Consider the following 27,626-nt stretch of genomic DNA (forward strand, 5'->3'; position numbering starts at 1 on the left):
ATTTAAGTAGCTGAAAGGAAAAAGAGTTTCTTCTGTCGTTGTTTCTTCTTATACAAATAACTTCAAACCATCATAAACCTGTTATATACGTACTTCATTGTGTTTCTGGTTATTGTAATTGTTCTCTGGTGGATTTGGTACGGGTCACATCCAACTCTAAAACTAATTGCTAAGAGATCTAAACCTTGCCCTCCTAACAATTCCGAACCTACAATTCCGCTTAAGTCTAAAAATGCATATTTTGTTTGGTTAGGAGGGCTGGTTTAGAGATGGTGCCATTTTGGTGACTACTGACTGCAGCGCCACATATGCGGTTCGCAGATGGCAGCACTGTGCAAGAAGTAATGCTTACACCGTTACGTTACGTAGTGTCGCAAATAGCATTTTCCATGTCTTGTATTATAGTTTACACGCAGTAAGTTGTCTTTGTCAGTAATATATTATATAAGGGTGAGGCAAAAGTCAGGTTACATGGGTAAACAAATACACATGATTGACATGTAATGGTTACAGTTACAGTGCATGTTCAGTGTGCGACTCCTAGTTGCGTAAGACGTCTGTTAGTGCGGTCGGGGTGATTTGCGAAATTGCGCCTTCGACACTTTCTTTTAGGTGGTCCTGGAACTTAGTTTTCTTAGTGTACACGATGGCCTTTACGTGTCGTAACAAGCAAAAACCCAGGGGTGTTAAGTCTGGCGACCGTAGTGGCCATTCCCATGTAGCTTGATTTTGCCACATCCTGTATATGAAGGTCGAAATTTTTGCCCCCAAATCAAAAAACGTTTTTGCTCTTGTGGCTACATCTAGCCCATCACTTTTTTTGTACGGAGGAGGGGTAATTTACACATAGTACACTGCTGATCCTCTCAGTCCGTCCCCGATTATGATGCCTGTTGTCTGGTCTTTAATTTCCTTTATTTACTGGTAGAATAAGAGAGAAGCCGGTATCTTGACAAGTTAGTCTGGAGTACATAAACTTCACAAGCGTAGCTCGAATTTTCTTACTCAAGGAGGACAGGGAAACGTTCAAGGGTGTTATGTCTGGCGACCGTAGTGGCCATTCACGACTGTGTAAATGATTCAATCAATCCAAATCAAGTTCTTCTGCAAGCTCTGCGAGTTTTCCCTCCAAAACTGGCGTCATGTCTGGCTCCACTCGAAGAATCTCAGCAGCCTGTTGCAGAAGGGCCACTGCTTGCCCCATGGTATCCTGTAACAAAATACAGTTCCAATCAGAAGCTTCCGGAATGTCAATTCAAAACGTACAGCCCGACCAAGATAAGAATGCATCCGGCAGACTTGGAAAGTAAGTGCACGGTCACTTGTTTTTTTCTCCTCTCGCTTCCCATTCTGTCGTGCTTTTTGACAGTGCTACACGATTTGGCAACGCAGAACACGGTAACAATGCAAGCCGCTGATTGCATTGCCCACATCCCCTCTGCTAACGTACTGTAGAAAATGCGATTATAGAGCCACAGGGTCAGTTTTATCTTGGTCAAGCTGTATACAACTTCCCCATATGCAAGAACAAGATGCAGTTGATACATAAAAAGTTCAATGTCTTCTGTTTTGACAACAATTAGCATTGAATTAGAACTACTTCTCTCCTTTCAATAAACTAAAGAGTAATGCATACTGGAATACACTGTAGAGTCATGCATGGGATCTGAAGGTAGGGCCCGCGTGTTTATAATCTTGGCCGTTTGGAGAGATGATGTAATGCAACTAGCACCAAGCTTCGGCCAACAGGTTTGTCCCCAAATACCCCATTTGTTACAGGCTGAATGAATCCCAGAGCCACTGTAACATTTCCCACCCCGGGAATCGAACCCGGGTCTCCCGCGCGGAAGTTAAACGCTCTACCGACTGAGCCACCTTGGTTATGTAGTCCAGTGTAGTATAGCATCTATGTAATTATTCACAAACTGTTGGAGTTAATTCAATTTACCAATTAACTTATTTAATATAGAAGAAACGGAGTGATTGATTGAGTTGGGTTTTTTAAGTACATTTTAAGCACATATAGGCTAATCTGGACTGGACCTACAATTAAAAGTGGGATCCGAACCACTGTCCAATGTGCCTCCACCGGGTATCGAACCCGGGATCTGGAACAGAGGAGAAAAGGTCCTACTAGTATACGGGATGTTCCAAAAAATGTATTAAACCTACTTCCACGAACACAGAAACATCAATGTAAACACATGCCCAACCAGGAGCAATATATTTCAAACAAGAACTGTGCCCAGAAAATGATTGTGTGAAAGTGGTCGTGCATGTCAATCCGCGGTGGCTCAGTCGGATGGGAGTTCCGTGGAAACCTTCAGAGAGAGCGGACGCGGAAACTAGTTGCTCCGTGAAGGTCAGTGAAAAGTTGCCTTCAGGAAACAACGAGCGGGAGTGCCGTGTGCGTGTTGCTTGTGGCGTTTGGTGCAGTTGGCTGGCGAGTAAGTAGAATTGGAAAAGTAATTTAGAATAGTAAAAAGATGAATATCATTAGACAAAATACCATCCAGATACGTTTTCCGTTCGGGGCACCGAGGCCGTCGGCGCGAGAAATTCATGACTTTATTCATGGACAATTTCAACTCCACGTAGATGAGATCTTGGGAATACAAATACCTACGCATTTTCGATGTGTTTTCGTAAAATGTATCAGAGAAGGTATAATGACGCGAATATTAGAGAAATGTGGTCCGGAAACAAATTTTTGTTATGATAATGGTGAAACTGCAAAAGTGCTTTTGAGTGATGCGGGGAGGGAAAGAAAAGCGGTAAGAGTGTTCAACTTACCACTAGAACTAGATGATGACTGTGTGAAAGAAAAAATGACGAAATTTGGGAAGGTGGAATGTATAGACAAAGAAACGTGGTCTGAAAACTTTAAATATCAAGTTTACAACGGGGTGAGAATAGTGAAAATGGAACTGAAAAAACCGATTCCGTCGTTCATTACAGTAAAATCTCATCAATGCCATGTGATATACGACGGACAGCCGAGAACGTGCAGGGTGTGTGGAAAAGAAGGACACGATAGCTGGCAATGTGATAGTCGTCAGATAACAACGCTTCGTGTGAATAAAAACCGAGAGAGAAATTATAGTGATATAGTAGTGGAAAGGGGGAGTTCCTCGAACGTGAAAAATCAGTTCCAACCAGATAATAATCAAAACAGGTCGGAAGATCTACAAAATGTGATAAAAGAACAAATGAAAGATAAGGGGATAAAGAATGTGCCAAGTGACACCCGCCCGGTGGAAATGTTCCCACCGGTAAATACGGAGACCACAAAGGAAGAACACAACCAGAAAATATTACCAATGGACACAAAACAACCGGGAACTTCCCACCTAGACAAACAAGAGGAAAAGGAAGTGAAGAAATGCAGGATGACCAGATGCAGGACGAAGGAAACTCAGTTGATCTTCCTCCCATCCCAGCTGCAAAGGACAACGTCCCAAAAGAGGAGGACAAGGGACCATCAAAAGACTGTGAGCTGGAAAGGGAATTGAATACAGAAGAAGAAATTGACGAAAGTGTCACTTCAGTGTCAAAGTGGAAAAAATATCAGCAGGTGGGTGCAAAAAAACGGACGAAAAATACTTCGAAAGGTAGCGAGAACACAGTAGCGAAGAGGAGATCAGTGAGAGAGGTAGGAGGTATGAATAGAGTAATGAACAGAAGAAGTAAACCCTAAAAAGGGAAATTTAATTTGATATTTCATTTGTTGTTTGCATTTCTTTTTTCAACGTTATGAGGGACGATCGGAAAGTACTATTAACTGTGTGCTATATTATTCATTTATTAATGGTATATACCACTAGAATATGTACTATTAATATTAATGGAATCTTTTCGCCTGTAAAATGTAAAATGTTAGAAGAATTTGTACGGGTACACTCCATAGACGTATTGTTTTTGCAGGAAGTTTGTATGTGTGACTTTCCATCAATATATGGTTACGAAGCCATAGTTAATACTGGTATCAATGGCCGTGGGACAGCAACACTTGTTAGAAACGGCCTAACCATTACTAATGTAAAAAAGTTAGTAGATGGGAGAGGCATTAGCTTTCAAAGTAAGAACTATACTTTTGTGAATATTTATGCCCCATCAGGCAATCAAAATAGACAGTTACGTGAACAATTTTATAATCAGGACATTTTATATTTGCTACCGTTAAATGAATCTAAAATAATATTTGGGGGTGATTTTAATCAGGTATTAAATCCCACCGATTGTTTAGGAGCTTATCAAAAGAGTCCAGCTCTTGCAACATTAATTGAAGAATTGCATTTGAAAGATATTTGGTTACAGAAGAGACAGGATATAATATTTACATATTTTAATAATAAATCTGGATCGAGAATCGATAGGTTATATACAAATACAGATCAAATAAAAAATATAACATCCATAGAAGCATTGCCAGCGCCCTTTACTGATCATATGGCAGTAAAAATGGCAATTAACCTGGAAGAAACTAAACTAGTCAGGGGTCCTTCATATTGGAAGCTAAATATACAGTTATTAGAGCTTCCACATATCAATGAAATATTTGCACAAAAATGGGCCGACTGGTGTAAACAACAAAAGTATTACAGTAATCATAATGACTGGTGGGTTCGATATGTAAAACCAAAATTAAAAACATTTTTCGGCTGGTATGGAAAAGAAAATGCAAAAGACAGAAACTGATTGATCAACTTTTATTACCAGTGTTTACACGAGGCATGTCAAGGGAGAGATGTCACCAAAAATTACCAAGCCATACAGCAGTATAAAGCCAAAATCTTAACACTGCAGAGGCAACAAATGGAAGGCATAACAATAAGAACAAATTCCAAGAATTTAATTCAAGATGAAAGAACTTCGATGTATCACTATGTACAGATGCAAAAACAACAAAAAACACTCATGATAAACAATCTTGTGGATTCAGGTGGAGAATCGCATGCGAGTCAGCCAGGAATCATGCAAACATTTTATGACTATTATGGGGAGCTTTATCAAACCGGGGAGGGGGAATCAGAAGCAAGAGAGACAATACTGAATTCTTTAACTAATGGTTTGCAAGAAGAGGATAGACAACTTTTAGATACTGAAGTAACAATAGAAGAAGTATATGAAGCGTTACAAACATGCAATCTTAAAGGAGCACCAGGAAAAGATGGTATTGGTTACAAGTTTTATTTGCAGTTTTTTGAGATTATAAAATATGAACTAATCAAAATCATACAAGATGCCTTTAAAAATGGAAAAGTTTTACAAAATGAAGGCATCATCATATTGATACCGAAAAAAACACATGCAAAACAAGTAGACGACTACAGACCAATAACATTACTAAATTGTGACTATAAAATAATGGCAAAGATCTTAGCAAATAGGTTAAAGTTAATTTTACCACGTATACTCAGCGAGAAACAAACATGCATTGGCAAAAAGCATAACATATTCAGTGCAGTTGGAGGGATTCGCGATCTGATATCCTATTATATGGTGCAGAAACTTGACGCATGTGTGCTTGCTTTTGATTTCAAAAAAGCGTTTGATTTAGTGTCGCATGACTACCTGTTTGAGGTGCTAAAGGCATATAGATTCAGTGATAAATTTATTAATATTTTGAAAGGTTTCTATCAACAGGCAACATCTCGGATAATGGTCAATGGATTCCTGTCGTCCTCAATAAATATAACAAGATCAATTCGGCAAGGATGTCCACTAAGTATGCTCTTGTTTGCTTTAACCCTGGATCCTTTGCTGCAATATACCAGGAAAAATACTCCCGACGAGATACACGCATTTAAGGAAAACCAAGTGTTTGCTTTCGCAGATGATCTATCTGCTTGTATCACCACAAACGAGCAAATGCAAAAAATGATGGCAGCGATACATATATACTGCCGTGCTAGTGGGGCCAAAATAAATATGGAAAAATCAAAGGCGTTACCCTTTGGCACATGGGATCAAAAATATCCAGATATAGGGATCCCATATGTACAGGAAATTAAAATATTAGGAATAATTTTTCACAGGGACGAGGAACAAATGTTAGAATCCAATTGGCAAAAGATAGCGAGAGACATTCGCATACAATGTTATAAAATGCGAAGCAGACAGTTGAACATGATACAACGAGTGTGGTTTTTGCAAACATATATGTTTAGTAAATTAAACTATACGGCTCAAGTGATCCCCATCAATCAAAAATACCTCAGAATAATGAATTCAGCAATTGGTTGGTTTATGTGGTATGGCCATTTTTTTCGAATACCACTATCCAATCTATGGCAAATGAAACTAAAAGGAGGATTGGAGCTCACAAATATTGAGATCAAATGCAAATCCCTATTCCTGGCAAGATCCTATACGCTCTATGGCATTGAACATTCCATTACATCATTATGGATACAGTTATTGACGGAGGAATTTCCACCCCAAAATCCGCCAGATCTACGCAGATTGCAAAACGGACCGATATATCTACGAAGTTTGATGCAAGAATTCAGTTATGTGGTGCTTCCGCCAAAAGGTGAAGATGTAAAACTCTCTCAATACTTATATACACTGTTTCACAAACAGTTGCAGATACCGACTCACCGCATTGAAAAACATTTTCCCAATAACAGATGGCAAAATATTTGGAAAAATTTAAATAAGAAATTTTTGGATACATCAGTGTATAGTGTTTGGTACAATGTAATACATGATATTATACCAACTAATGAACGCTTACATAATATCAAGAGACAAACAACTAATAAATGCCACATATGTGGAGAGATAGACACCACTGAGCATAGAATAGTAACATGTAATGGAGTACAGGAAATTTGGAAATGCCTAACGACATATCTAGGACAAATATGTCGAACATCACCCCAATACTTTCAACCGTCGATGTGTACAAGACCAGATTTCAAATATTTTCCAGAAAAGAAAAACAATGCAGTAATTTGGTTAATAGCTAATACAATATATTATGTATTTTGTAAAAAGTATGAGAGCAATAGCATTTTGTTCACACAGTATTTAAAAAGAACTAGATGGAAAATGTTACAATATCCAAAAATGTATGAGTATTTTGGAAACTACCTCAGTGTTGTTTAGAAAACAATAATTTTGTACTTGTGGTGTGAAAGTGTAAACAGGTATTAAATATATGAAGAAATGTATATTTATATTACAGGTACAAATGCATGTTTACGCCAAAAATATTGTATCAGATAGCCAAAATGGGACTCTTACTATAATACTTACTATGTTAAAAATTCTATACAATACTTTAACAGAATTCATGTAAGAAAACAGACATATTTTGTATATATGCTGATAAAATAAAATTTTGTTAAAAAAAAAAAGTGGTTAAAAAAAAAGTCGGTAACGCGTCTGACTACCACGCTCAAGGTCCCGGGTTCGATCCCCGGCCGGTTCAAATCCGGGAACTTTTCTAACGGTGGAAGCGGCCCCGGCGCCCACCCAGCGTCGAATAACATGGGTACCTGGGGGAAACCCTGGGGGGTAAAGGCGGTCAGGGGCGTGATGCTGATCACATCACCCCCACTCACGACCGGATCAAGAAAGTGTGAGGCGTTACCCCCACACCCCCTATACGCCTTCATGGCGTGGTGCTATGCACAGGGGAACACTTTACCTTTACCTTTTATTTCGTACCAAAAAATATTTGTAATTATGAACTCTGTGAAACGAGTTCATATGTGATATCCTCTGTAATAAAAATCTTCAAAATACTCCAGGCACCCAGGCACTTTTATGTAAAGACAAAACACAATCGTAATTTCCATGTCAACCAATACTACAAGATATGTACATACCGGTAAGTCAATATCCGGACAGTTTCAGTGATTGGTCTAAACAATAAATACCACATAATCACATACTAACGATAATTTGAACAATAAACATTTAAGCAAAAAGGAAACGACGTGTCACTCTCCCATGCAAGAATCGCCCTTAAATTTAAAGTTAGGTGAAAACAAATGTCACAGTTGTTTTCCTGGTGAAATTCTAGCCCACTTTGATATGTCGCACGACCCCCCTTCCCATTTAAATTTCTGAAGTTGAATTCAAGATGGCGGATATGAAGATGGCTGCCGACCATGCGGGTGGCGTCAATGTGACGATTGGTCATTGCCATTTTTACGTTCCATGACGCAGTGGCCTTGTACTGGGGGTGTTAAGTGACTTCTTGAGCCATAACTTTGTGGTATTGTTAACTCTGCAACAATTAAAGTTAGGTGAAAACATATGTCACAGTTGTTTTCCTGGTGAAATTCTAGCCCCTTTTGATATGTCGCACGACCCCCTTCCCATTTAAATTTCTGAGGTTGAATTCAAGATGGCGGACATCAAGATGGCTGCCGACCATGCGGGTATAGTTGTCGCGTTCATTGGTTCCCCAGGCGGCTGCCTTTGGAATCGTACCCTGCCCGCCCCTCTCCTAATGAGCCAGGACCTCCTTAGCAATACCACCCCAACAAAGCTCCAGGCAACGCGTTGTTGCCATGCTTTAAGAGGGCGGCGGGGGAAGTCGACGCGCTGCACTCAAAGCATGTGACATAAATAAATAAATCCACACAGATAATTAATTATGGTGTTTTATTATTTCTGTGACCCGAAAATACATCATAATAATAATCTGATTCGTCTAATCTTGCATAGCATTTTATAACGTTTAATAAGACAATTTAATGTCTCGTCCAAGTAAATGAGTTTGCAACCTTCTGAACGCAGCTCCTGTAGTCTCCGTAGATACCGGTATCTCCAAGCAACAATTCTCGCCGATTCCATTATTACATTCTTTTTCTTTAAGCGACCAAACCGAAAACCAAGTTTTTTTATTAGTTCTCGAAGCGTTGTTTCTTCATAAGGGAAGTCCGACACACTTTTTAAAAGTTGCAATAGTTCACTCACTGTCGGTGACTGTCATTTACTACAGAACTTGTAAATTTCGCGTCTAATGAAATCGCAAGTAAACTCGTCCACTTTGTTAATTTTCTCTTTTTATTTCCAGGCTTCTTTGGTGTGACTGGACCTCTCCGAATCACATTTCGCACGGTTTTTCTGTCTAACTTTAATATTTTGGCTGTCTCTGCAATGGCTCCTTTTCCTAGCTTTTTCTTTTCGACATATTCGTGCACATTACACACAAATAACTGACTTTGTTTGTTCAACGTTTTGGTTTTGGATACTTTTCTGCTCGGTGCTCCGGAAGTGCTTGGTTGAGGAATATCTTGGTTCGTTGAATGATCTGGAACTTCGGATGTGTCCCACGGTCGCCACATGTCGATACAAACTCTGTTTTCCCGTAATATTTCTAAGATATAACAATAAACTAGATAAAAAAATACACTTGTCAATCCAAGAATACGAACTCGCATACGCACCTCACACCGCTCTCTTGTTGCGGAGTTTGTGAAAGGATGCGAAGAGAAGGCCTTGGGGGATGAAGTGACTTGGCAACGTTCAGCCTGTTGACAGCATGCTCACCCTGCACGCGTCGCAGGATTGCAATATTCTCAAGGGTGGGAGGATCTGGTTTCCAAAGGAAACCGGCGCGCTTTGATGCCGCCTGGGGATCCAAAGAACGAGGCAAGTATAACGTCAATGTGGTTCCCCCTTGGCCAGGCAACGATTGGTCATCATTCACGTTCCATGCCGCAGTGGCCTTGTACTGGGGGTGTAAAGTGACTTATTGAGCCACCCTGCACTGACAAGGACATTTCTGGTGGTTTCGTGTTACTTCTCGAAAATATCAACCTATTATGAATTTAAACTCTGCATACACACTTATCATGGAGGGTTATGTATGTTATTTCGAAGTTTCGAGAACTTTCTTGCCTTGCCTTCTAGTTCGTGTTGTAGCCTTATCTCTGTGTTTTTAATTGCAATTCTTATTTTCGTCTCTTCTATCCCTTTTCGCACGACTGACGTGTTACTTGGGTATTGGAATCTTGAATCACTGTATAGTTATATTTCTATTGACACGTATTGCCTTACGACCAGGTAATAGGAGCAATAGGCCTAATTTAATCTTCTCCTAACATGACAAGTTTTGTGTACTAAACTTTTAATTAACAGTAATTGAAATATTGGATTACGTTAATAAACTGGCATATTAGATTTGTTTCTTAATTAAGGCATTTTGTGAATGCGTTTTCTTGGATCTCCATCGCCTATGATGTTTAAGATCGGATTATGGTGGTAAGGTTGTTGTGCCCAGAATTTCAGCCTCGCATGGATTCAAATAGCATTTCTTGGTCTAATGCTTCTCTTATATGAATGTTAGGTACATACGTATCGATCTGCGCCAGAGAATATTCTTAGTGCCTTGTTCTGGATACTTTGTAGTGGCACTGAGTTGCCAAAGACGTGCATGTGTTTGTGAAGTGTCAAGTTGTTAACAAGTGTTTTAGATTTGTTTGTTTCAGTTTACGTATTACTGGTGCTCTTGTACAAGCCACTCTGTACGTGCAATTTGAAACAAGGTATTTTTATGTGCGACTCTTACGTCATTACGAATTCTTGTAGGGAAGGGCGTTAGAAGACAATTTTGCAGCAGAATTCCCAGATGTTCCTGTTCCACACAAAGACATTGTTCGAAAACTTGCAAAGAAATTTAGGGAAACAGGGTCTGTTCTTGACAAGAAGGAAAGGGTGAAATTGCATGTGCTTACTGGGGAGAAACTAGAGCACTATTGATTGATTTATTTGTTGTTTCAAGTCCACTTTATGCACAGGAAGGCTAATCGGGACTGGACCTACAGTATAAAGTGGAATCCGAACCACTGTGCCTCCACCGGGTATCGAACCCGGGACCCCTTGATTACAAAGCGACGACGTTACCACTACACCATCGGGGAGTAGAGCACTATTGGAACACACTCTTCAAGATTCTCTCCGGCGCCTTCCACAAGAAACAGACATTTTCATGACGTCTGCGTGGCGAGCTACCAAACTTTTAAACCTGTAGCCATACACTAGAAGAATTGGAAGAAAATATCAGGAAGGAAATTGAAGCAATTTCGGAACAGGAACTCATACGTGTTAGTGAAAATTTTCTAAAAAGATGTCTTAAATGTGTGGATGCAGGAGGGCAACTTTCCAACAACTCTTGTAGCAAGGTACGTGCTAATTTAAATTGTAACTGTCAATGTAATTGTACGAGCTTTTTCATTACATAGCTAGCGGTTCCAGTTTGCCGGCAGAAACGCTCCACGGACGACTCGATCGTGAAAATCACTGTGGACGATGGTCTATTTTTGGTTGTAGGTGCTGTGCTTTTCCATATTGGATCCAATTGTCCTAGACGTGTGTTGCCTTTGTGTGCTAGATTCTTGAGGTGTCCTTTAAATGTGATATTGTCGAGCAAATTGCTCTGCTTGTTCTTCCGCGTTATAGCTTAGCCAATTGGGTGTGTAGATAACTGGAGTTTTGTTTCTTCTCTTTCATCCTAACAGAGTTGTTATCCTCCAGAACTCTGTTGTTGTGGGTGGTGTTTCTTGTAGGACGTCATTCCACTTTTGTTCCTACTACCTGATGATATGCGTCTTAACTCTTGTTTTATTTTTTTTATAAGCAAACTTTGTAACGTTTTATTTCCATCGGAAACCTGTGGTGGTGAGTCCACGTAAACAAATGTTTAGGGTACTACCAACGTATTTCATCACTATCTATTATACACGAGGCCAGAGCTATCTATTGCAACGTCGCTGAACTACTAGCAGATATGGTGAAACGCTTTGTAATTTCACTGCGTTATCGTATTCCGTCAGCTCTTTGGTTCTAATATTTGGATTTATTCTGATACAACGTGACCTGTGATGAATAGTCCATGCAAACAAATATTTAGGATTATTAACAACGCGTTTCAAAGCGATTAATGGCACATGAGGCCAGAGCCATCTATTGCTACGTCGCTAAACTACTAGCAGAGTTCGCGAAACGCTTCTATTCAGGTATCTTATCTCATAGGCTCTTTGGCTCTGAATTTATTGTGATCCAACGTAAACATCTTACCTGTGCAGCCTCCTTTGTCACTTTTCCAGCATTGAAGTCCCTTTTGGCTTGAACCACCATGGCTGCCTGAAGATCGTATAACAGCAGACCTCGGAATCTTGAGAGGCCTGGTTCCAGGATGTCGGCAACTTCCAGGAGCTCATGGCACAAATCTATCTTCCTCTCCAGTAGCTTATCAGACACTTCTGTCAATAAGAGAGGTACAGGTATATTAGAAATGAAGTAGTGTCTGAATCAGAGTTGTTAAAGTTCCAGGAATTTTAAATAAATTCAATTCCCTGGATAGAAAATCAGCAAGTGTAAATGGGTTCTAGACCGCAAAAAACAAACTTTTTATGTTCAAAGTATTTCAATTCGGTGCAGATTATTCGGTTCTTTATTTAAAAGGGAAATCCTGATATATAACGTAATTTTGTAATTGGATTACCCCCCCCCCCCCAACTCTTACTGTCAATCATCATTCACAAAGATATTTTTCTCATATAAGATAGACTCACGTACTTTCGACGTGGCCTTTGGCCACGTCTTGTACGCTCGCATGCGTGACCTTCGGCCACGTTGTGGGCGCAATCACGTTATAGATGGGGTTCTTCATAGATCTTAATGACTTTGAAAATGTCTGCATGTTATATTGGATGATGGGGAACATGTGTACAAGTTCACTAATTTGTAAAGTTTAGAAAGTAACTTTATGTGTGTATGGGCTCTAATAAGGTACAAATATTCAAAATATTATTGTATATTTTCTTAATAATGAACTGAGTAAGTAATAACCGTTTCAAGATAAGTAGTTGGATGTTTTGCATAAACGAATTGAATAGCGACTAAATTGAAAATTCAATATTTACATATTTTGTTATTTTCACATTTTTGAACGTAATTGGATAATAACTGTTTTCCGTCATTCCCCTCAAATCCCTACCTTGCTTCTGTAATAAATGCTGATGCTCGTATTTTGAAATTCGAAAAGTCTAGCATAATTCCCTTACAGTAGCTTCCGGGGTGAAAATAAACTTTCGTTAAGTTCCCTAGCAACGTCCGTTTCCATAGACAACAACAGGCACGGCAAGCTCTAAGGAATTGCATGTCATTATACCCCCTAAACATTTAGTTAAAACAAGCACGATGTAGATATTTACGCATTGAGTATAACGTAATTGTATCTGGGCTGAAACTCCTTATTATGTAGATGTCACCCTTGTTTCAGGCACCTTTTCAAAGCCAGGAGTTCATTCATCTGTGTGCTATTGATCTGTGAGAAATATAATGTATCTCGACAATTAAGAATTGAAGGAAACAATGTGTGCAAAAGAAATGCCCGTGGCAACGGTTGTTAAGGACGTGAGAAAAGGGCATTTTCACCCTTAAAGCGGCCCTTACACGATCAAATATTGACAATATCAGTATTTACAATACAGTCATCAATCCACGTGCCAACCAGTCTCAATACTGCCCTACCTTACACGATCAATATTATTGACAATACTTTTGTCAATAAATTTGCACAGTACCTCCTCTCTTTCTGCCTAACGAGCAGGGTGAATCTGTGTGTTTGTGTGGTTTTATTCGGTTTTTTCTGGGTTTTGTCCTTCCTAAACATGGATAATCGTACAAAAGTGTGCATAGCCATTATTTTAGCGCGTGGAACTACTCGTCGAGTGCAACGCAAACGCTGGATGAAGGAATGATTGACTTCAACTCAACAATTTTAAAAGTTGAGTCGTTAATATGTTTCTTTCCTTTATCTTGCTTCACAAAGAATAGAATTTATAATTTACAAGTTACAGTAATCCGTTGATCCAAACGGTTATGTACAGGTTAAACGCTCTCTTCATCTGAGCACTGATTGGCAGAACATTAAATGCGTAGTACAGCCGCGTTGCATTTTTCAACATTTCGCATAAGAATAAAGCCGTAACAAATAAAACCGTAACACACTTCTTACATTCACCGGAGTGCGACGTGACCTGAACTAAGTATTGATGGAAATATTGACGCTCGCCCCTACATGGTCAATAATATTGACAATATCCCCTCCACTTTCCAGTATTGATGCCTGAAAAACAGAAAATCCGGATTTCCTTCAATACCCCATCAATATCGACCGTCAATCCACTTTTTCACCTTACACGGTCAATATTATTGTCAATATGATAAGGTATTGTCAATGTTATTGATCGTGTAAGGTCCGTATAAGGAAGGTCCGATTGAGCGATTTTTGAATTTTCTCGGCCTCTTGGGACGATTTCATGGGGTGTCGTAATCGGGCATTTTTCGCCTCCGGGGCTTCCCTCATGGAGAACATTTATGTCAGTGAGTCAGTGGGATTGGGGCTTTATATATAGTATTGGATTAAAGTTTTGTGACCTATCTTGTGTATTTCTCGCAGTTGTTTCTTCTTTTTGACGTTGACGGCGCCACTAAATGGACTTTTCTAATAATTCTCAACATTGCATTTTACCATGTAGAGCAAAATGTCCAGGTTTGGAATTCTCCCTTTCGTGGGCTATAGGAAGCATACTGCCCAAAAATACTTTCATCAATTGGATTATGTTTTCTACTGGGAAGCATTATTCCCACTACCAACATGTTTTAATTTTTAAATTAGACAATGTAGTATGTATATCTTAACATTTGATTGATTTGATTAATGCCCTTCTTGGTTCTGCTGCCATCTATTGAGCAAATATTGTATCATATTTTTATATTTTTTCCATTCTTTCCTGCGAAGCAACAATCACAAACTTTGTTCTCTTTCCTTTGTTCTGCAACAACTAAAATTGTATTGCTGTTCTTCTAAACAAACGGAAAATGTCACTAACGACCTTCAATGCATAGGGAGTCATAATTTGTGGTATTTTATTATGTGCAATGTAATTGAAACTTCTATTCAGTAACATATTCGAGTGGAGTTCTTGGACAGGATCTCGCAATCTCGAAAGCTATGAGTAATCTGTGAGTTGTGGCTTTTAGCACTTTTCACCAACTTTTCTTGCCTACAAAACAAAGTACCTACAGAAGATGCAGTAGATTTAGCTCCAGGGGTGTTGAAAGATGAACGTATGTAGTGAATGTATGTGTATGAAAATGTTCCATTATTCACGGAACCATGGTTTAGACTTCCATGGAAAGCAAAAGTCATGGCTTGTTTCCTTCTGTGAAAACTCGGAGTGTATTCTAATGTCAGATGAAAGTGTATATTCAAACAAATGTAACAAAACCACAAAAGTGAAGTGTGTTCCCATTCTAAAAAAAAACAGCAACACATGCACAAAACCAATGTCAATAAACCATTCAAAGGGTATCATTGTCATGGTTACCACATTTTCATTCTCCATTTACGATGTTATTTATTTTGAATATTTTGCAGGAAATGTAATTTTATTTTAAATTTAATCTTATTTTTCATATTGGACACACAATATCACATAATGTTGCAAATGGAAATGAAAACTTTCCTGAGTACCTGTGACGTAAATTGGTCCAGTGGGAAGAATACTTCCCACACCATAAGATTATGGGAAACCATGGAAAAGACAAAGTAACAACAGTGTCTTAAATACTATGCACATACACCAAATAATCTGCAAAAAACAATTTCATCCTACTTTTAGAAAAAAATTGGCCCATGAAAGGGTTACTTTTTTTTTAAAAAAAAAAAAGAAGTTAATTTTGATCACGGAAAGTTATCAAGGCGTACAAAAATATGGAAGAGAATCATCGCTTCCTGGAAAAGCTATATGGGTAATGAAGATATATTCGTGTCAATGTTCTTTCATTTGGCACCTGGCAATCAACGGCAGGGCTTTAACGCTAGTGGAGGAGAAAGAAGAAAAAGAAAACAGCCGAGGGTTCCCGGTTGAAGAATGAGGTCAGGAATGAGTAGCCTGTGCCAACTTTTATGTTTGTTTTGTGACTGGCTGTAAAAAGTTGGCACGTTGCTCATGCGTTGGTGTTGGTTGCGACGAAGAAAAAGGAAAACTTCAGGCGAGGGTGAACGAATTCTCGCGATATCTTTCGGGATTTGTGAGCGAACGTGCGTGTACATATTCTTGTCATTCTAGAAACATTTCATCTAGCCTGTCTATGCTGTACATTGAACTAATTTATTACAGTACAGAGAAATACGACAGAACCTTTACTAGAAGAACGTTGGAATAATTATTCATATGGTTTAAATATAACATTGATCACGGCGAAATGCTATTTTGTAATTGGCGTTGATGCTGAGAATATTTTTATCTCGCGTGTAGTAGGTAACTTCTCGATATATGGCAGCAACAGTTCAACTTAATCTATTTCGTAGCTGACACGAATAAATGTAAACATAAAAGTACTGTTTTGTTTGATTTAATGAAAAATACAGTAAATGCATAACGGTCTTTACTACATGTGTCAATTTTTATTAAGTCATTTGTTAACTTAACAATAAGACCCAATTTCCAAGCAAATTTTCAAACACAGTTGGTTCATCTATTTGGAACATGACACGTAATTTTTTTTGACTTCTCATGAAGATGAATGTGCACTATGTGCACCGTAGTTATATTTGAGGATACCATAAAAATTACTTGATGTAATTCGACATGATAAATGGTACCACATAATCCACTCAGTATTTCGCTATAACACATCTCCGCGAGCTAAAAAAAATAGAAAGTGTTTATACTTTCCACTTTCTCGTGGGTGTAAGGAGGTTCCCGGGCACCGTCCTCTTTTTAGGACAGATAAACGCATAGATAGTTAGGACAGAGATACTCAAGACATTAATTACATGTGTGTTGTGTGTGTGAGAGAGAAAAATGAAGACATTTAAGGCTATTACTAACTTCATAATACATCATACATTTTCTCCACTGCTGGCTTTACTGATTCCTTATCTTTCATCAACTGTTATTGTATTTATAAATAGTTATTAGTTATGAAGTCTCAATAAAGGTAATTATTGTTACGGAATTAATATTCTAGCTTTACTAGAACTTTGTACATGGCCTTCTGAAACACAGGTCAGGAACTCTTTCATATTGTGCAAGGGGTTGATGTGTGAATAATATTACGATATTTGCCGGCGTATAAGACGAACTTTCTTCTTTTAAAATTAGGTCCGAAAGACAGGGTTCGTCTTACACGCCATTACTCACTTCACTTTCTGATTACATTCATCTGTGGAATTTTTCTTTGCACTGGGTTAGATCATTTCTTTGAGCGTGAGACGAAGAAGATTAAAATGTGTCCTTTCCTAGCTAGATAAGGTAAGTTATTTGTTGAAAGTAGATCTACATATCACTTTATATTTGAAATGCTGTAAATTAATTATAAACTCTGTGATAAAACGTTTTCCTCAAAAAATGTGTAAGGCAGGCAAATGCGATAAATTCACAGCTTCTGTTCATTTGTAGACAATAATAGCAAACATGTAAATTACTGCGAAGTATTTCTTGATAAAAACTGTGTGTGTGTGTGTGTGTGTGTGTGTGTGAGTATACTGTAAGTTTCATAATATTTCGATGTTAGTGATTGAACTTATGACGATTGGAAGCGCGAAAATTCACTTACTTGATGATCAAGTTTATATTGCGGAAATATTGTAATGAGGATGAGACGAAATATTATATTTGTTGCCGGAGCTGGTTGGGTCCAGCGAGGAAAAATTTCTGGTATTAATCTCCCGTGAATTAGCAAGCACTCTGTTTACTAACACTTATTCTGCGTGTATGTGGTGTTGACATGGTAAGATATGGCATTCAGCAACCTATAGTATGGTTTGGCATTTGCCAATTTTTCATGGAACAATGGTACTTGGCTACTTCCTGCCTTTCGCGCCATGAGTCGTTGGCCCTGATCACTTTGTCAAGCGAAGGATATTTTTGGACGCTCTGATCGCTGCCAGAAGACTTGTTGAGTGTAGTGGTTCGACTTCAAAGGCTAACCAGTTAGGTACACATGTTGAATGTTGTGCGGTTCCCTTGAGTTACAAGTCAGATCTGATTGCTGGAATCATGAATCATATTTTTATGGCACATTAAAATTTCTCATGTGAAAATCGGGGTTAGATTTACGGCAACTTTTCACCTTCCTTTTAGAAATACTTTTTCCATTTGTACTTTTAAAGGTCAGGGTAAAATACATGTAAAAGTCGTGGAATTTCATTCTAGATTCTCTGTAGTCAACCTTGCACACACACACTCTCTCTATTTAAAAGGATTTATTGCCAAATTTGTAGAGGAAGTTATTCTTTAACACTGCCATGACCGACCTCCGTGTCGGAGTGATTAGCACAGAGGCGTCTCCTGAACGCATGCGTCAATTGTGAGGGAAAGGACAGCTTGCTCTGCGACGACATTAATGAGCATTTCTACATTCTAATTTCTTCATATAGGAGAAGTATTTATTTTACACGAGAGCGCTCAACTAAGATTATATTACATTTCTTGGATCTGAAGTAACGCATGCGTCAATTGTGGGAAACGAATTATTACTTTCTTTCACTTCAGATCCAAGAAATGTAATATAATCTTAGTTGAGCGCTCTCGTGTAAATAAATACTTCTCCTATATGAAGAAATTAGAATGTTCAAAATGCTCATTAATGTCGTCGCAGAGCAAGCTGTCCTTTTTCACACAATTGACGCATGCGCAACATGCACCACATGCGTTCAGGAGACGCCTCTGGATTAGCACATTACGCTACGACGCCAGGGGTTCCGGAATCGAATCCCGGCTTGGGCATGGGTGTTCCTTGTGAGTGTTCCTTCATCAATTTCATCATCTCATTACTGATTCTCATCTTTGCTATAAGCCAAAAGTGGTAGAAAAGCGAAGTAAAGTAAACCAAATGAATCAACCAATTAATCAACACTACTATGAGAGTAGGTTTGAAAATTGCAAAAGGCGGAAATATATTCTTACTGGATACATATTTGTATTCAACACTTAGGTATTGATGAATAAAACATGGTACAGAGCTCAGAATATTCCATGAAGAGCTCCGCAATTGTCACCTTACAAGTTTGTAGTCATTCTGGTGCTAAATGGTCTTACTATATCTAAATTCAAAGTTACCGATCAAGGTATTTGAGCATGGACTTAATAAGAGACTGTATATGAAGATACGATGGTTACCTTAAAATAGCAGGAATTATTATTATTATTATTGACACGCCATACTGTTCCAAGCCGCCAACATATTTCAGTTTTCTTCATCCGTGGGAATAAGATAGTCGCACGGTGCTAGTTCGGGGTAATAGGATGGGTGGGACACAACCACCATATTGTTATTCGCCAAGAACTGTCGGACGACAGACAGAGCCGGTGTGAGCAGGAGGATTATCATGATGAGACAACCAACCCCACCTCCACATTTCGCTGGCACGAACTGCATCTTTGCTAATAGCCTGTCGAACTTTTTCGATGTTTTTCCTATTTCTGCTGGGCGAAGGAAGACCAGGTTGTGGCAGTTGACATGTCGCCATTTTTTAAACAAGAAACTACTCGTAGATCTGTGATTTCCTCAAAACATAATACTTAAAGTTTTGCCGAAGCATAAGTATGGTCTCAGCTGCAGTTTTCCCCAATAAAGAACAACATTTCACGCACACTCTTTGTTTCATGTGGTCATCAGAGGCGTCTCCTGAACGCATGCAGTGCATGCTGCGCATGCGTTCAGGAGACGCCTCTGGCGATCATCCATCACAATCGCTGAATGTAGCGAGTAGGAACACTCAAGGAAGTAGCAAGTACGGACCACACCACACAGAATGCAGCCACTCAGTAGAGTGACGTAGAATCCCCAAGCTAACAACACCTAGCGACTCGATCCGTAACTACAAACTCGCGCGAGATATTTTTTGGTTATTTTTGGGTGCCCCCTTGTGCACATGCACATCACACACACACAGCAAAAGAGAGCCTCTTGCAGACAGTTAAACAGTATCTACAAATAAAAGCTACTAATACGTACGTGCCAGAGTGTACCCAGCCATATTGCCATAGATTTGGCTGAGGGCGTACTTTACTTCCAAAGCATGGCTGTTCTTCGGGTGCAAGGTGTCCTTGTACTTCTGCAAGAAGTTCTCCAGGTTCCTGGGATTGGTCTTGTCCATTTGTTGAATCTCCTGCTTCAGGGCGTCGTTCCCCCAGGACATCTGCTTCCCGGACAGGGAATGGGGACACTTTTCACACTTCCAGGCAGCGGCATTGTCCAGAGGGTTCGTCGAGACCACCATCTCCCCGCAGCGTGAGCAGTTGATTGCACCCACGTAAGTGCCCAGCTCCGTAGCGTCCCCGCATCGGTCACAGTAACAATCAAAACACTTTGCAACCTTCAGATGAGACCTACGCGCCAATGTTCCCCGTAAGGTCTGAGTATATGTAACACAAACACCGTCGCCCTTCTTTATAGGGGTGGTCGACATGAGGGTTATGTTGAGATCGCCATTAAAGATATGTTTTGTGTTGGGCTTGCAGTTGTGAGCCATCATGGCGGCTAGTGGGTATAATCCGCGCACTTTAACGTCGCTCTGCCGAATCTCAAACCCGTTGGTGTCCCAGATCGCGCATACCTTAAGAATCGTCTCTTCGTCGTACTTGGCCAGTCCCAGGCGGTTTCTGATGAAATCGGCAATGTTTGTGCGGTAAACTTTATACAAAGGAGTATCCCGCCTCTCCTCCAAGTGAGACTCCAAGTTCATCAGGGCCTCCCACTTCTCCGGATCTGAATCCCTAAGAAGCAGGCACCTGAGAGGAGTTATGAAGCTGTACGATGCTTCCTTCTTGCCAGAATGTTCGATACTGGGCCTAAAGTCGGTGTCTTTCAATACTGAGCATTCTCCTGTATGATTTGGCAACACTTCACACGGAGGACCGCACATTGGCCATCCACACTTGGAGCATTTATATTTTGGGTCTATTTGCTTATGGCATCCTAAACACAAGGGAACAGAAACGGGTTTTGGTCCAATCAGCAAAGGGCTTTCCTTCAGAATCACTTCTCCTTCTTTAATGTCACGAGTGGCCACCATGTTTCGACCAAGCTGTTCGGATTGAGTCACTTTGAACGGTCGACACTGCGTCTTGTGGATCTTCCAATGCTGCTTCTGATGGTCTCGGCTGCAGTAGAATGTTGACTTGCATCCTGCGCAGTATTGTTGCGCAGGTGCCTGGCACACTGCGCAATTGCCTGACATCTCTGCCTGAAAGAAAGCATAAGTTATAATGACAATGTATGGAACATTAGCTGCATCCAGAACAACACAACTGTGGTAGCAGGATTACTGTTTTGTTCTTAGGGCTGTTCTTTACTGCCAGAAATGTAAAACGCTAGATGAAGTACTTTGAATGGCCACTGCAGAAGACAGTGTATGGAACATTTGACTGCGTAGAACAACACAATGTGATAGTAAGATTACTGTTTCTTTTTAGTTTTTCTATTTCATTTTTAACTGAGCGCTGTAGTTTGCTGCCAGAAATATAAAAAGCTACATGAAGTACTTTGAATGGCCACTTTGCAAGTGCCTGACATCTCTACCTGAAAGAAAACATGGAAAACATGAAGTTGGTGACAGCGTAATGGAACATTGGCTGCATCTAGGGCAACACAACGGTGGTAGCAGGATTACTGCTTTGTACTGAGCGCTGCAGTTTAATGCCAGAAATACAAAACTCTACATGAATTACTCTGAATGGCTACTTCCCAAGTGCCGGACCCTACCTGAAAGAAAGAATGAAGTTACTGACAGAGCATTGAACATTATCTATATCCAGAACATCACAACTGTGGTAGCAGGATTATTATTGTCTATGGTATACTGCCAGAAATATAAAACGCATAATGAAGAACTTTGAATGGTTACTTTGGAAGTGCCTGACATCTCTACCTGAAAAAAGGCAAGAAGTTAGTGACTTGTGTAACGGATTGGCTGCATCCAGAACAACACAACTGTGGTAGAAGGATTATTGTTTCGCACTGATCGCTGTGGTTTACTACCAGAAATATAAAACACTACATGGAGTACTTTTAATGGCCACTTCGCAAGTATCTGACATCTTTTCGTTAAGTTAGAATGGGAAGAAAAAAAACACTATAGAATTGTCATTTTGTGAATATTTGTGAAGGCTTTAAGCTACGTCGTACGAAACTTCCCATAAGCCAGACAAAAGGAAAGGAGCCTACCAATTAGATATTCCATCAAGTTAAAGATTTACGTTAATTTTAACAACTTGTAAATGCATTTACAACATAGAAACTTCTCTGAGGTGTTCGGTTGAATTTTGCTGTTTAAAAGGGAACAATGAGAGTTTATGTGTTATAAGATGTGTTATTTTGATAAGCGTAGAAAGTTTTTTACCCAGTTTGGAATATAACGTAACATGTAATAAGTTATGTAATTTTACAGGGTAAATTTCTCGTAAGGGAAAGACAGCTGAAATTTGCTAGTTCATTTAATTTGAATATTCGTACTTACGTATTCTGCATTGAGAAACATTGCTGAAGGTGGCATTTCGCTTATTTCACGGAAATAAGCTCTATTTGCGACATATCGAGTAAGTTTTCTTCGTTTCTTTTTGCCTTCGGTAACACGCAAAATGGCGGTCACAGTTTCACTACCGTACTCGACATGCAGTGTTTCCACCCCACTGCACCCAAAAATACCTACGTAGCTCCACAAACCATTGACGCATAGCCCCACGAACCATTCATACATTTGACATTTGACAAGCTTAGTCTAAAACTTACAACTGAAATCGTACATACGCGCGTGTGTGTGTGGGGGTTGGGGGTGGCTACGTGAGGTAACACAGTGGAATATGATTCACAATACTAAAATTAAAATAAATATGTGGGAACAATAGAAATCAAAATATGTTGTAGCTAGTGACTGCGCAATAGAAAAGATGGAGGGGTAAATCATATTTTCCCGGGGCAATCATGTTTATTATTCCGTTACATACGACACAAAAATGCATATTTTGGCTAAAAGAGCATTAATTCATTTATTTATTTTTGTCGTTATACTGGGGGCAGATAAGAGAGAGAGAGAGAGAGAGAAATTCTCCTGCCCCTCCCCCCCCCCTTGTAGTGTGGTCACTGTCTATAGCTATGCTGGAGAAGATTGCACCAATTAATACGTTATTAAATAAACCAGATACTTTTAAAACTTTTAATCAAATTATTTGTGAACTATGTTTAAATTTAGAGAGAGCACATACCTATTTAATTTAATTTGGATGAGTTAACTTCTGAAGCCTGCCATTTCCGAGCCTTCTTCCGGTGTAACTGCACTGCCCTTTGAGCCCTAGCTACTGCGTTCAGGTGGCGGAACGAGCAGAATACCAATTAAAACAAATATGTGACAAATATATATAAAAAAAACAACGTGTTGAAGCTATTGACGGCGCCAAAGAAAAGACAGAAGAGAAACGTGGAGAGTGCAGTGATATTTTACGGGAAGTAGTCACGTCTATTACACCCTCACATTTACATACAATATTAAAATGTTCTGCTTTTAGATCTCGCACAATGCCTTTTTCACAAAAATGGGCAATCCCGCATTTTTTATAACAATCTTGTCTTTTCGTTTACTTACGCAATTACCGACTGGAAAGGCTGTGATATTTTAGATTTCTTCCGTTAGTTTTCTGATAATAGTTTTCACAACTTTCCATAGCATTTAGGCATGAATTCAGTTGACAAGAACAAAATAATCTTATTTTAAAACATAGAGCAAAAAGAAATCCAACGCGCTTAGGTTAAAACTCCCTTATATTGGAAGCCTGGAGAGAACAAAACAGGGGTTCCTTCGTAACACGATTTCTTGAAAACCATTTTACACATTTGAATCAACTTTGTGATAAATTGATTAGAAAGGATGAATCTTAACAGTAAAAGTTGTAACTTTTCCCCTGTTACTATATTTTAAAAGATATTCATTGTCAAATATCTCAATATTTGCATAAGGAACCAGCCTCTTCCGCGCCGAGCTTCTCGATGATGACGTCATGTATCCACGGACAACTGCGCATACGATCTGCGCCGCCGAACGAGCACCCCCTGATAGTCTACATTCTACACGTAGACTATTTTATACACGTAGATTACGTAATCTATGTAAACAACATGGCGAAAGGTGATAACTTAGCAAAGGGTGCCGTGGAAGTAAAACAAAATTATACTGCGTATCAGTTGCTTATGTGTGAGGAGAACTTTTCATACTCCTTCTTCCAAATTCGAACAATTTCTCACCTAGGAAGAAACCTAAGATAGGAAATATTCTAGTGTTTTATGGGGAAAAGACCACTCTTGCCTCACGACTGCCATCTGTTGTTGTTTTTTGCATACTATTCATCTTCCATAGTTGATAATAGAAGAGAAGAGAAATTTTGTTGTAAGTAGGATTCTTTTCATTTCGTTAGGACCCAATATAGTTGAAAATTTCAATTTCCTTTCATGAAACCCTTGAATTTTTTTTTCTGTACTTTAGATTGTCTACGTAGTCTATGTAAACTACAACCCAATGTAATCTACACGTAGATTACGTGTAGACAACGCATGTAGACGTAAACTTATAGTCTACGGCACATCACTGGCGCGGAGGGACAAGGTGGCGTAGAGTAGATGTGTGGCAACACTGTGCGTTGAATGTGATTGTTGCAGCTGGTTGGCGCGCTCCGTGGACTTCAAAGCCAGCCGGTCGTTAACGTAGCTAGTGTGTCGACTATAAGTATCAAACATTTTAGATTTTAGAGTGTATCCCCTCCTCCCCCACTAGAAAGAAGATATGTAATATCCAACTTTACAATTCCAGGCTCCTCCAAAAGAAAATAATTTTGCGTACGTCAGTGGCTCTGGGTAGAGTAAGGTGTGTAAAATGTTTACCACTCTCACGATTAGGTGGACGCGGATCTTCCAGAAATGAGTTTTGTCGACTAATTGAACACCAAGTAGAATCATATATAAATATTATATAGGTATATATAGGCTTACTTATCAAATCAGTTACAGACTTGTACTAAAAATTTGGAAAAAGTGACGCAAATTGATGCTTCCTGACGTTCATGTGTACAGTTCCTGACACTTTTCGCACTTCTTCCCCAACAAGAATAACAGAAAGCTTCCGCGATGACGTAGTGGTAACGTCGCCGCTTTGTAATCAAGGGGTCCCGGGTTCGATACCCGATCGAAGCACATTTCACAGTGGTTCGGATCCCACTTCAAACTGTATTTCCAGCCCCGATCAGCATAAAGTAGACTTAAGACACCAAATCAATAAATAAATCAATCGAAACAACAATTCAAGAATAACAGACGCTTTGCATCCATTGTTACATTTCCAGTAAGATTTGTCTCGAACACGGTCATCGTAGCACAGCAGTTTACCACCACGCCACGCTTTGAATCAAGGAAATGTACGAACTTTTTAATGTAAAATCTTCACTACGCCACTAGTTGTTAACAAATATTATTTGCAGTCTCATTTTCTCTGTAATTTAGGCTTGACTAGCAGCTCCACCAATAGGAATGCACATGTGTGTATACTCTGTCCCGACTATATGTGGAGCAAGGCCGCGCATAGCAGCAGAGAAGGGGGAATCGAGTGGGCAGAGCGAAGCAGTACACGCTACTGGGAAGGCTGGTGACTGTACTCGCTTTCCCCCTCCACGAATTGCCTCTTACGTTCTCATTGGTGGGGCCGTCTCGCGTCACTATACTCTGTCCCAACTATCTCAGGAGCAAGCAAACGAAAACAAGTTTCTGTGGATGTAGTGACGCGAGACGGCTCCACCAATGAACACGTGAGAGGGAATGGGATTGCGTGGAGGGGGAAAGCGACTGCATTTACCAGAATTCGCAGCCTCGTGTACCGCTTCGCTGTGCCCATTCGATTTCCCCCGTTCTCTGCTGCTACGCGCGGTCTTCCTCTAGAGATAGTCGGGACAGAGTACAGTCACAGGCGGAAGAAGGGAACGATACATTTATTCCCCAAAATCCTCACTGCACTACTATGCAAGCAACAGTCGTACTGGTGTGCGCCCATAGGTTGATGGTCATATTTAGAAACATAAATTGAGGACAAAAAGTGGTAAACGTTGTAAGTGCCAAAAGCAAAAGTGTTGGGAAATCGCATCGTTTCGCACATCAGCCCGTGCACACTAGTGACCTCTTTACACGCCCTTTGAACTACTTACAAGGCTACCAGCCACATTTCACGTTTGCCACATTATAAAGCCTTTCATATTTCACAGTTTAACGTGGAAAACGGTGTTTGAATTATTGTGGCACTTCCAGCGTTTACCAATTTTAGTCTTCAATTATTTCCCTCTCTCCTGTTTTAAGGCGAAACGGGAAAAGGCGGAAGGAGACTTCCCATTTCGCCTTAAATCGGCCACTGGAGATCAACCTGTTTTTATCTGCTGATAAGGCAACAATCGTAAATAAATGTATTTCCTCTTGTGTGGTGGAAACGCAAAGAGGTATAACATTTGCTTACACAGTTAGGCCTTGTCTCCATGTTAATAAAACATTAAAATACTGACGAAGGCAAAAAAAAGAAAGAAAGATTTGGCTTAAATTCGTACTTCCCAAGTCTGCATGTATGGTATATATCCAAGAAAACTGGCTAGCACAGCTTTTGAACGTTTCATCCATAACAAAAATATGTTACTAATTAACGGTTGCATTTATGAATCACTAATATTACTCCTTATTACTTATATTACACAAAAATTACGCCTATCTTGTACATTTTAATAAATTTAAGTTGACCCTTGCCCCCGCCAAGTTACACCAATGTGTGTGTAAGGTAAAGGTAAAGTGTTCCCCTGTGCATAGCACCACGCCGTGAAGGCGTATAGGGGGTGTGGGGGTAACGCCCCACACTTTCTTGATCCGGTCGTGAGTGGGGGGTGATGTGATCAGCATCACGCCCCTGACCGCCTTTACCCCCCAGGGTTTCCCCCAGGTACCCATGTTATTCGACGCTGGGTGGGCGCCGGGGCCGCTTTCACCGTTAGAAAAGTTCCCGGATTTGAACCGGCCGGGGATCGAACCCGGGACCTTGAGCATGGTAGTCAGACGCGTTACCGACTGAGCCACCGCGGCTAAACTTTACAATACTTCATTAAATGTGAAAACTCATACGCCTCGAAATGACATTAAAATATGTAAAAATGACAATTTCAAAATCATACTTTGCAGCCAGAGAGAGTCCAGCTATAGATTTCCGTTATTTCAGCATTCAATTTAATTCAATATCTCTATATTATATCCATAAGAAATCTAATTAATTATTAGCCATGAATAAAGTAGATTAGCTACAAATATTAATAATAATAATAATTTTCTTTTGTAGTTATACTACGGTAAGTAACTCACCAAGAATTGAGTGAAACGTTAAGGAACTGTTTGTAATGTTCAGTTAATCCTAATTTGTTTTTCTCAGCACCATCTCGCGGAAAGTTCACAAAACAGATACAGTACGAACCACAGAACACAAGCCACAGCTACTACCTTTCTGTTCCCCTTCAACTGTGGGGAGAACAGTGATAAGCAGGAGAATTCTGTAGAACGGGGAGGGGGAGGGGGAGAAG

General features: G+C 39.7%; 1 protein-coding gene across 1 annotated transcript; it reads right to left on the reverse strand.

Annotated features, from left to right (window-relative positions):
* Window positions 1-576: 576 nt before the first annotated feature.
* Window positions 577-27,537, reverse strand: SmydA-2 (SET and MYND domain containing, arthropod-specific, member 2). The gene is made up of 4 exons (XM_083141960.1): window positions 27,412-27,537; window positions 20,002-21,232; window positions 12,043-12,227; window positions 577-1,210 (listed from the first exon to the last, which is right to left on the reverse strand). Exons 2-4 carry the CDS (start codon window positions 21,224-21,226, stop codon window positions 1,085-1,087), a joined length of 1,536 nt encoding a protein of 511 aa, XP_082998086.1. The 5' UTR covers window positions 21,227-21,232; window positions 27,412-27,537; the 3' UTR covers window positions 577-1,084.
* Between the last annotated feature and the right edge of the window lie 89 nt (window positions 27,538-27,626).

This window comes from Lepisma saccharinum, chromosome 20, assembly GCF_977018435.1.
Source record: "Lepisma saccharinum chromosome 20, izLepSacc3.1, whole genome shotgun sequence".
Taxonomy (NCBI): domain Eukaryota; kingdom Metazoa; phylum Arthropoda; class Insecta; order Zygentoma; family Lepismatidae; genus Lepisma; species Lepisma saccharinum.